Source organism: Musca autumnalis, unplaced genomic scaffold, assembly GCF_047663935.1.
Source record: "Musca autumnalis isolate F117 unplaced genomic scaffold, ASM4766393v1 scaffold_4, whole genome shotgun sequence".
Classification (NCBI taxonomy): domain Eukaryota; kingdom Metazoa; phylum Arthropoda; class Insecta; order Diptera; family Muscidae; genus Musca; species Musca autumnalis.
The window spans coordinates 72,326,130-72,338,391 of record NW_027411977.1 but is presented as its reverse complement, the minus strand read 5'-3'; the positions used below and the strand labels follow the sequence as shown (position 1 = coordinate 72,338,391).

Below are 12,262 nucleotides of genomic sequence, written 5' to 3'. Positions count from 1 at the left end.
TAACACGTGCCACTGGGGCCTCAAAGTTTCCATAGTAATTTGTATGGAGCCAAAGGCGAATTTTCACAAAATCGCTCTACAGACCACATTTATTGTCCAATCGCTGAAAATATTTTACCATTTCATTCCTGTCGCTGAACATGTAATCCTACAAAAAATTTTGAAAATCGGGTCGGATTTTAATATCTTCTTCTATATATATAAAAATGGTGTAAAAAATGTATAGTAATTCATAAAATCAGAACGGCTAGGCCGATTTCTGTAAAATTTTTTGTCAGTTATTCGTATTTTCGAGGAGAAGGTCTTTACGGAAGAAAATTTTGGAAAATCTCTCTGGAAAAGTCGGAAAATTGGAAAAATCGAAAATTGAGTTTTTGTATGAAATTTTATTCCTTAATAGCGAGACGAAGTTCGCCGGGTCCGCTAGTTATTTATATATAGGGCCCATGGAAACTTTGAGGTCCGAGTGGAACATGTTAACATATTCCGATTGTGCCCAAACTTAGGCAATCTTAAAATCGCATAAAAAATCCGACATTGATTTTTTAAAACCACTGACTGACATTGAATGAACTGTTGGGATTAGATCAGAATGGTTATGAAAAATCCCACTTAAAATGTATGACATGTTTATACATGTAATACCATAGGTGCTGGCCGAATAAGTAGGGCTAAATCTGTAAAATTGGACATAAGGTCCTGGGTTTTGTTCTGGTATTGTACCATTGGTTTTATGTGAACGAGAGGACGTTTTCTACCTTTCCAACAAAATCCTTTCTTTATTCAGAATGTTGTAGTAAGTTCATTTGGAAACGTAGTCCTAGGCGACAATTTTTTACAAGGAAAAGGTCTATAGAAGCACCCTTTCCTTTGTAAAGGGTCTATAGAAGCACCCTTTCCTTTGTAAAGGGTCTATAGAAGCACCCTTTCCTTTGTAAAGGGTCTATAGAAGCACCCTTTCCTTTGTAAAGGGTCTATAGAAGCAACCTTTCCTTTGTAAAGGGTCAACAGAAGTAGCTTTTCCTCTGGAAAGGGTCTATAGAAGCATCCATTTCTTTGAAGAGGGTTTTTTTTCTGGAAAGGATCTTTAGAAGCACCCTTTCCTCTAGAAAGGATCTTTAGAAGCACCCTTTCCTCTAGAAAGGGTCTATAGAAGCACGCTTTCCTCTAGAATTGGTCTATAGAAGCACCCTTTCCTTTAGAATTGGTCTATAGAAGCACCCTTTCCTCTAGAATTGGTCTATAGAAGCACCCTTTCCTCTAGAAAGGGTCTATAGAAGCACCCTTTCCTCTAGAAAGGGTCTATAGAAGCACCCTTTCCTCTAGAAAGGGTCTATAGAAGCACCCTTTCCTCTAGAAAGTGTCTATAGAAGCACCCTTTCCTCTAGAAAGGGTCTATAGAAGCACCCTTTCCTCTAGAAAGGGTCTATAGAAGCACCCTTTCCTCTAGAAAGGGTCTATAGAAGTACCTTTTCCTCTGGAAAGGGTCTATAGAAGTACCTTTTCCTCTGGAAAGAGTCTATAGAAGCACCCTTTTCTCTGGAAAGGCTTTATAGAAGCACTCTTTCCGTTTGGAAGGGTCTATAGAAGAACCCTTTCCTCTGGAAAGGCTGTATAGAAGTACCCTTTCCTTTTGGAAGGGTCTATAGAAGTATCTTTTCCTCCAGAAAGGGTCTATAGAAGCACCCTTGCCTCTGGAAGAGGGTCTATAGTAGCACCCTTTCTTCTGGAAAGGGTCTATAGAAGCACCCTTTCCTATGGAAAGGGACTATAGAAGCAACTTTTCCTCTAGAAAGGGTCTTCAGAAGTACCTTTTCCTCTGGAAAGGGTCTATAGAAGCACTCTTTCATTTGGAAAGAGTCTATAGAAGCATCATTTCCTCTGGAAAGAGTCTAAAGAAGCACCATTTCCTCTGGAAAGGGTCTATAGAAGCACCCTTTTCTTTGGAAATGGTCTATAGAAGCACCCTTTTCTCTGGAAAGGGTCTATAGAAGCACCCTTTCCTCTGGAAAGGGTCTATAGAAGCACCGCTTCCATTGGAGCGGGTCTATAGAAGAACCCTTTCCTCTGGAAAGGGTGTATAAAAGTGCCCTTTCCTCTGGAAAGGGTGTATAAAAGTACCCTTTCCCTTTGAAAGGGTCTAAAGAATAACCCTTTCCTCTGGAAAGGGTGTATAGAAGTACCCTTTCCTTTTGAAAGGGTCTAATGAAGTACCCTTTCCTTTTGGAAGGGTTTAAAGAAGCACACTTTCTCTTTGGAAGGGCCCTTAATTAAAATACCTCAAAAAATGTGGCTCGCTGTTAATGTGTAGGGGTGAGATAATATGCGGCTATGAGAGTTTTTGAATGTTTCTGTTGAATTCGCATTTAAACGAATTCGTCGGTCACATATATTCTTGAGCTCGAGTCGCCATAAAATTGGGGAAGAGTTCTTTGCTTCAATAGAAAGAACTAAGAGAACTGATGAGTCCAAGTGGCGTTGGACGAAACTACTATTCTCTGCCTTTCCCTAAAGTAAATCAATTGTGACTACCCCCACTTTAAAAACGTGTCGTTTTTTTTTAAATTTGAAAACAACAAATATGAGATTAAGCTGGGCTTACTTTAAAAATAATAAGTAAACACACATCTCAACATAACTGCCAAAGTGAATTTTTTTATATTTTATATTTTCTATTTACTATTTTATATTTTAAATTTTATCCTAAGTATCAAAAGTTTATGTTTAATATTTTATGTTTTTTTTATTTTATATTGTATATTTTATGTTTTATACTTAATATTTTATAGTGGAGTGGAGAAGACCATACTTCCCGAAATATCGGGAAACCCCCTTTTACCACCAAAATGGTATACATAATTGTTCTTCATGCCTTTTGTTTCTGAAGGATATATTTGCCTTGATATAACGTAATTTCCATTTTCTTAAATAACTTAAGTTTTATCATTTTAGACATGGCTTAACTTATTCTTATAGCGATGTGCATAAATATGTATGTATGTATGCAAGTAAATAAACGCTGAACAACATTCTCAAACATTGTGTGTGTGTGTGTGTGTGGAAATGACCCCCATCCACCCACTATTCCTCCATTGAAAGTGAGTAAACATTCGAAATTGCATTTACTTGCGCGTATTGTGTAAAAAATCATTGTAACTCAATTACCTTATCGCCTTGTTGTAGACCATTTTTCTCAGCTGGACCTCCGGGTACTGTCCACACAATATAGGCAAATAGTCGACCATCTGCTCCAGTCTTGCCACCCACAACACGCATACCAAAGCCACGAGCTGCTTCCATAAAATAGCCAGGGCACACAATGGCCACGGATAACGGTGGTGGCACGGATGAAATAACATTTTGATTGTGACAATGTCATTACGTTGTCGTTGTTGGTAGTGTTGTTCAATAACGCCATTGGTGTTGTTGACGATGATGATGATGATGGTTACGATTGTTCCAAAGAAAAATCCAGATTGAATCAGTCGCAATAAATGGTAATGAACATGAAAATTAAAAAAGAAAAAAGAGACATCACAAAACATTTTCAATTTAATGACTCTTATAATGTTGTCACTTGTAGTTAAGTTAACCGAGGATGGCAGTGGCGAACTTTTAGACGAATTAGGGAATGCCAGGATATCTCAAAATTTGGTGTTAGAACTCGAAGTATCGTAGAAGACCGAAGCTGTTGGAAGTCTATAAGCAAATTCAGCAGTATTTTTATACCCTCAGCATTTATGCTAACGAGGGTATATACACTTTCATACGGGCTAAATGTGCCTCATCGAAATAATGGTTTTAGACCCCAAGTACGGGTATGTTTGGACGAAATGTGTTTCAGACAATTTGGAGTTGATTTAGCCATGTCCGTCCGTCTGTCTGTCTGTCCGTCCGTCTCTCTGGCTGGCTGGTGCGCACGATAACTCTCGAACGGAGCAACCGATTCGGTTCAAAATTTGGCTTTCGTAATATTTTGCCCAAACTTAGTTTAAGTTCGAAGATGGGTTATATCGGTCCACTCCTTCCGGTACCTCCCCCACAAAAGTTTGAAAATGTTCGGAAAATTTGTGCGCACGATAACTCTTGAAGGGAGTAAACGATTTGGCCCACACTTTGCACATCGTGAAAGTTCTACCGGACTTAGATGAAGTTTAAATATGACACCGTGTGTAGTGGTTGGAGCGCAAGATAAATCTCGAACGGATCTGCTAAAATTTGGCATTCGTAATTTTTTGTCCAAACATAGTCTAAGTTCGAAGATAAACCATGTCGGCCCACTTCTTCAGATACCTCCCTCACAAAAATTCAAAAATCTTCGGAAAAACTATGCGCACGATAACTCTTGAAGGGAGTGACTGATGCAAAGAAACGTTCAACCAATAAATTTATTTCGAACGAAACACACTTACATTTTTAACAAAAAATTTTGACATTTTAAATTCTCTTCAAAAGAATCTCCATTTGATTTCACATACTTTAAATTTTCTAGTTAATGTCCACTACGACAACGTGTTCAATGTCTCATCATTACTGAACATATTGTCACTACGGAATTGCCTACTTTTAGGTAATGAAATCCGAAATGCATTCATTATTGCAACACTAATTGTTACTGCAAACATTTACTTCCGCATCATTACGCTTCGCCCACACAATTGCAATTGCTCAAATATTTTGCAAGTCCGGAAATTAAAAGGAATCTTGGAATGAATAGTTGCCCCAAGTCTTTTTGGACAAATCTGAAACATTCTGATGATTGCATATCACACGAAGCTGGCAGCAATAACATTGAGTTCATTTGAATTTGAAAACAGCTTTGTACAATAAAATTGAGTAGTTTTCGTAGTAGATTTAAAATGAATGGGGGCGTTTAGAAAGTTTACAATTCACACTGCACTATGGTCTCAAATCTAAATTTTCTGGCCAAAACTATTTCAACGTCCATTTTGTATTGGCATTGATTATTATTTATAATAAGTGTGTAATAACAGCAATTCTTACGTTTTATGGACCAAAAACTGCCAAAATTCATTGAACATACCTTCATTCATACCTTCCAAGAGGTTTAAATACCAAATTTCAGCTGAATCGGTAATAAAGTGACGCTAAAATCCCCAAAATATCTAAAATCTAACTCTACTGTTACCGGACCTATATTCAAAAAAGTGATACATACATACACTCTGAAACCCTTAAAAATTATATTTTAAGGAAAATCGGTTGATAGATGTGGGTATTACCGTTATATTTCAATTTGATACTTCCTACAGTCACAACATGTATTTATATAAAAGTTCTCCATCTTAAAATAGAAAAATCAACTTTATTTTAACTGTGGCAAATTTGAGCAAGATTTGAGTTTTGAATTAATTAGAACATATCCCCTGCTAACTTCCAAATTCGGATTGAAGGTGGACATATTGAAACATTTCTTAATAGTAGGGAAGGTACCAAGGAACGGTCCTGACCGGTTTTAACATGGCAAAGCACGGGGTTTGTCTTGGTCCCTCTTTCACCTCAAGTGGACACTGACCTCCCCGTGGTGTCACCTGGGGAACTGTCGTTAACACCCGTTAAAGGTAGTGAGCTAACATGTGCCGCGCGTTCACTCATAAGAACGTTAAAAACATGGGTTTGGGCGTCGGGTTAGTAACCCTCCCCTAAAAAAAACATCCTACTATGAAAAAACGAAAGAAAAGAAAAACAAACCCCTCTAAAGTTGACGAACCGCGCAAACGTTTTAAGGACCATGATATGCGAATCTGCACCTGGAATGTTCGCACTCTTTATAGAGAAGGTGCAGTCTTCGCATTGGCAGACGTACTTGAAAAGTACAAGGCCGATATTAATGCCATAGAGGAAATACGATGGATTGGGAAAGGCGTCATAACAACACCTAAAGGTGACGCACTGTATTATAGCTGCCATGACGTAAAGCATGAGTTTGGTTGCGGATTTGTAGTTAGTCGGAGACTAAAACATCTGGTATCCAGCTTCACCCCAGTGAATGAAAGACTGGCTGCAATTCGTATAAAAGCTAAATTCTTCAACATCAGCTTTATTTGCGCTCATGCTCCCACTGAAGAAAAGGACGAACAGACCAAAGATATATTTTACGAGCGCTTAGAAGAAACATATGACCGTTGCCCTGCCCATGACATTAAAATCATTCTAGGCGATTTTAATGCTAAAATTGGAAAGGAGAATATCTTTGGCCCAACAGTCGGGAAATTCAGTCTCCACAGTGAAACATCTGACAATGGTATGAGGCTGATAGACTTTGCAGCTGCAAAAAACATGGTAGTTAGCAGTACCAGATTTAATCATCTCGATATTCATAAGGGCACCTGGCTGTCTCCAGATCAAAGAACAAGTAATAAAATTGATCATGTTGTAATAGATGGAAGACATTCATCGAGCGTGTTGGATGTACGATCGTTCCGAGGCGGAAACATTGATTCGGACCACTACCTTGTTACAACAAAGGTACGTACCCGTCTAAACGTTGTAAATAAAGCACGAACAGGCACAACGCGGAAGTTGGACATCGATAGGCTGCAATTACAACAGATAGCCACAGCATATTCCACTCAACTAGCCCAATTGCTTAATGAGAGCACTCCCTGTCCCGATAACACAACAACACGATGGCAAAATATTGCCCACTCCATGCAAACAGCAGCAAAATCCATACTTGGATTCCAGAGACCTCCACAAAGGAATTCACGGTATGACCAGGAGTGTCGTGTTGCTACCGAAGAGAAAAATGCGGCATATAGTGCTACTTTACAATCAGTAGCAACGCGTAGCGCACGAGAGAGATATAGGGAAAAAAGGAGAGAAAAGAAACGTCTTTTTCGCAAGAAAAAGAGAGAAATGGAAAAGCGGGAGTGTGAAAAAATCGAGATGTACAGGAGCCAGAATGAAGTCTGAAAATTCTACCAAAGAGTGAAACATCAAACAGATGGCTTTGGTACAGGCACATCCTCCTGTAGAGACCAACAAGGTAATCTGGTAACAGATACAGATAGTGTGCTCAGGATATGGAAGGAACATTTTTCCAATCTGCTGGTAGCGAAGACGATGATACCACAGATCCAATCCCAGAACATGGTATAGAATGTATACCACCCGGCCAAGATGAGGTAAAAACAGCAATCAACCGGCTGAAGAATAATAAAGCAGCAGGAGCCGATGGTTTACCAGCCGAGCTGTTTAAAACCGGAGGTGTATGCATCACCTAGTTAGCACCATCTGGCAGGAAGAACGCGTACCCGACTATTGGAACCTGAGCATCCTGTGTCCCGTCCACAAGAAAGGAGATAAGACCGTATGCTCCAACTATAGGGGGATAAGTCTTCTCTCTATTGCCTATAAGATAGTGTCAGGGATATTGTGCGAACGACTAAAGCCAATGGTCAACGAAATAATTGGACCATACCAATGTGGCTTTAGACCTGGCAAGTCCAGCATTGACCAGATATTTATAATATAATTGTTCCACAAACATCCCATAAGGGACATGGGAGACTTTTCTCAAATCAATGAGTGCACCCCGATTCATATTAGCTCAATGATATGGGACCTACTGTGTATCGCCGAGTCCGAACGGCGTGTCTAAGACACCAGGAAATGTCGCCAACATTACTGAGGGGTACTTTGCCACCGATGCTACATCTTAGCCCCCAAAGTAAATCCTGGCATATGTGTACAAATAAAAAGAGAAGAATTCGCCGTATTGATAAACCGCATCAAGTGATTTTGACGATTTTGCGATTGACAAACATTTCAAAATGAACATTACCCGATACAGTTTTATTTGAAGATTATACCCCATTCAAAGGAACCCAACATTTATTTGAACGTTACCCATATCCTCCGCTAGATGTTAGCGTGTACTCGAGAAGTGATTAGAATAAAAAATTTGATTTTTTGCGTGAAATTTAACTGAAATAGAAGAATAACTCTGACCTAATTTTCCTACAATTTCTTCATCTAACTCACAAAATAAATTTGAAAAAATATTTTCTCTTACAAAATTTTATAAATTCCCTCAATATATTTTTTTGTCTTTGCTATAACTTCCGCGAAAATTTACAACTTCTTCAATAAAGTTTTGGGACCTCAGTAAACATATAAGTAGTATGTAGGAAGCCATAAATTAACACTGTTTCTCAATATAATGTATAGCGTTTTTATAAGATTTTTTTCTTATAATCAGAATTGAAACCGCTATAACTTTTGCGCGCAATAACCAAAATTAGTATTTCGAACAAATTTGAGAAGGGGAATTTTTTCTCAACCCATGTACCAAAAATCTTTCATGTAGCTTCAAAAAATGTTTTAATTTTTTTTTTCAAATGGAATGTTAAAAAATGTTGACTTTTCCTCATATACCCTTTCTAGCCTAAAGGCTGAGGGTATAACAACGTCTCATGCACATCGCTGAGGAGCTGTTGAACACTGTCACCGACACTCCAAAGAGGTCATAACTGGTGACGAATCATTGGTGTATGGCAATGACATTGAAACCAAACCCTTATCATCCTAGTGGAAACGTCCACAAGATCCAAGACAGAAAAAAACACGTCAAGTTCGGTAAAATGTGAAGATACTGCTCACTGTTTTCTTCGACTGCTATGACGTGGTGCATCAAGAATTTTTGCCACAAGAGCGGGCGGTAGTGTGAAGTAAAGGTAGAAACAAATGCCAATTTATAAGGGAATGTCAGAGCCTCTTCGCAATTCCGCCGGCGTTCCCCCATATAATTTGGTTCTGTTTCTATTTTAATGCGCCGTTTGCTCGAATCAATTCGTCAGAAACGCACAGAATTGAGGAATTTGCACTATTAGAACGCACCAACTAACACATCCATGCGTGTGCTTGAGTTTTTGGCCAAAAACAAAACTGTTATCATAGCTCAACCAACTGAAGACACCGATGAATGGAAAGCGCTTTGTTACGTTTTCTTCTTAAAATAAATTTGTGAACTTCAATTTGAAGTTTACCATACGGCTTACAACGAAGCCATGGCATTTGTAGAGAAAGTTTTTTTCTCTGTTTCAACCATTATAACTGGATACTCTGCCATCAACAAATTTCTTTTATACTTTTACATAAAATTTCATGTAATGTGATAACTGGAAGGTCAAGGTTAGATACAAATAAGTTTTCATTTACAAGATTAATGTAAAATATTTAACTGATGGAGACGGCGGTAACGTCAAACTTTTTTTATTCTTTAGGCCGTTGCTTCATATACTTGATAGACAAACACTAATTGACAATATAAATGACAGGTTTGTAATTTTTTGTGTTACATATATTTTTTGTGTTAAATTAAATCAGCGAAATTAAAGTGGGGTTTTTGAACATCGGCCAGCATTTTAATGTCTTGATTTTAGACGTTCTCCTGAATATACACATGTGTACTCTTACATAGACTTGTAGGTGAGGATATTATGTGAGAAAAGCATTTCAAAAGATATCTTAATCCGCATACAGCTAGCTCACGCAACAGAGCCGCTTTAATTCTTACTTCAATGCCAATTCGTAATAATTTGTAATCTTAAAGTAATTGGCTTCTTATTTCAATTGAATATGTTGGCTTCATTTTAATTTAAAATTTATATGTGAAAGAGTTTGTTACTATAAAATTTCCTTCCACGAATTTCTTTGTGGACAAACTCTTTCATTCACATGTTGATTTCTTCATTAGAATTTGATTGTTTCATGAATATCAAAGCATAAAAGTAAATTTCACATGAAGAAAGGTAAGTACCACATAAAAGATTTTGTACAACTTGCACCCCATATTGCTTTGGGATTGAATTTAATCCTAAACCTGCATGGTTTCTTTATTTTGTGGACACTCGATCTTTTTACTACCATTAAAGAAGGTTATTTGAAAATAAATGAAATTCAATATCATAGCAATTTTATAATGTTATGTGAAAAATTTCGCATACTCCTGGTTTGCAGATTTCTGCACAGTGGTGCACAGAGATTGAAAGAAAGAGTAAAATCTGACGTAATGAAGTTCTGACGTAATGAATGAAAGATTGCAGGGAACTGTTTTGATCTGCTTTAAAACCATTTTAGTGACATTTTTTAAATATTAGGGGGAAGTACCTTAAATTGTGGATCGGTACTGCCCATCTAGGAACTGAAACTAAGTTTGGACAAAATATGACGAAGGCCAAATTTTGGACCAAATCGTTTGATCAGTTCGAGAGTTATCGTGCTCTCCACCCTCTACATATGGTGTCATAGGGGTTTTTTACACCTTTCGGGCTGTTTTCTCAAGAAGTATGGACTTGTATATGAAAAAAAAACGTTTACCGTCGTATGCGAATGCAAGTTGCTTCCACAAAAATCAAAGTGATTCGAGAGCAGGTTTTAAAGTGAACTTATCCGAAATTTTGTGTGGAGATACCCGAAGGAGTGGACAAACATAGTCCATATTTGAACCTGATCCATATCTGGTAGATATATTAGGATGTGTAAAGTATGGACCCATCACTCCCATTAAGAGTGCCCACAATTTGTCCGAACATTTTTGAGCTTTTGTGGGGGATGTACCTGAAGGAGTGGACCGATATGGTTTATCTTCGAACTTAAACAAAGCTTGGACAAAATATTACGAAGGCCAACTTTTGGACCGAATCGGCAGATCCGTTCGAATGGTTTCTTGCGCTCTAACCACTACACGCGGTGTCATAGGGTTTTTTCACCTTTCAGGCGAATTTTCTCAGGAAGTATGGACTTGCCCCTGATGAAACTTGTACCGTCGTATTGGGGATAGTGAATACAAATTGTTACAACAAAAATCAAAGCGATTCGAGAGCAGGTCCTAAACTGAACTTTTCCGAAATTTTGTGTGGGGTGCCCGAAGGAGTGCAACGTTTGAGACCATATTGGAACCTTATCGAAGTCTGTTAGAAATTTCACCATGCGCAAAGTATGGACCAATTCGGTTAATCCCTTCAAGAGTTATCGTGCGCACAATTTCTCCGAACAAGAAGGAGTGGACCGATATAATCCATCTTTGAACTTAAACTAAGTTTGGACCTAATATTACGAAAGCCAAATTTTGGACCGAATCGACTGATCCGTACGAGAGTTATCGTGCGCACCAAGCAGCCAGACAGACGGACAGACATGGCTAAATGAACTCCAAAATGTCTGAAACACATTTCGTCCAAACATACTTGGGGTCCAAAACCATTATTTCGGAAAGGCACATTTTGCCCGTATAATAGTGTATATACCCTCGTTAGCATAAATGCTGAGGGTATAAAAATGCAGCAATCATTGTAGGGCCCAAAATCCATGAGCCTTTGAAGGAGCCTCTGTGAAAATATCCCTGAAAATCTATGAGCGTTTGTAAAGGCCCTGTTTAAATATTTTAAAAAAATTCAAGAGCCTCTATTAAAATATTCTTAAAAATTCAGTAGCGGTCTAGGAACCCCTGTAAAAATATTTTTTACAATGTAGGAGTCTTTGTAGAACTGTCCGCGAACATATTTTTAGAAACCACGGAGCCTCTGCCACAGTTTTCGTAAAAATCCAGGAGCGCCTGTAAAAATATTTTTAAAAATCTATGAGCTTTTAGAGCAGCCTCTGTGGAAATATAATTAAAACCCCAGAGCTTTTCTAAAATTCCTTTATATTTGTTGTGTGGCCTTTGACACCCCTGAAAGATATTCTTAAAAATTCGCGAGCCTTGTAGGACCTTATTTATAAAAAATCCTAAAAATTCGTAAGCTTTTAAAACATTCTTAAAAATCCGAGAGCGCTCTAAGAGGCTCTGTGAAAATATTTTTAAAAATGCAGGAGGACCATCTACGAAAATTATTTGAAAAACCACGAAGTTTTTGCTAAAATATTCGTTAGAATTCAGGAGCATCTGTAAAAAGTTTTTAAAATACAGGAGCTTTTAGAGAAACATCTTTGAAAATATTCTTAAATGCCCCGGAACCTCTGTAAACATATTTTTAAAAATCTATGATCCTTTAAGGAGCCTCTGTGAAAATATTCTTATGTGAAAGTACAAATACACATCCAAGGGGCTTTGTTGTATCCTTTGTAAAAAAGTGATTTGAAAAATCCTGGGGCCTTTACAAAAATATTCTTAAACATACAAGTGTCTTTGTGGGATTCTCTGTGAAAATATTCTTTAAAATCTCGGTGTCTTGGTGTGACCGTATGTTATAATGCCATAAAGTCAATGCCTTTGTAGAAGCTTCTGTGAAAATTT

At 37.8% G+C, this 12,262-nt stretch overlaps 1 protein-coding gene across 7 annotated transcripts in view; it reads right to left on the bottom strand.

The window, feature by feature from the left end:
• Positions 1 to 12,262, bottom strand: part of Fife (regulating synaptic membrane exocytosis protein fife) — a 402,960-nt gene that overhangs the window by 135,493 nt on the left and 255,205 nt on the right. For all 7 annotated transcript variants that reach the window (XM_073986964.1, XM_073986962.1, XM_073986961.1 and 4 more), the window contains exon 11: positions 3,166 to 3,290. In XM_073986964.1, the coding sequence (XP_073843065.1) occupies positions 3,166 to 3,290 (125 nt within the window). The remainder of the gene's footprint in view (positions 1 to 3,165; positions 3,291 to 12,262) is intronic.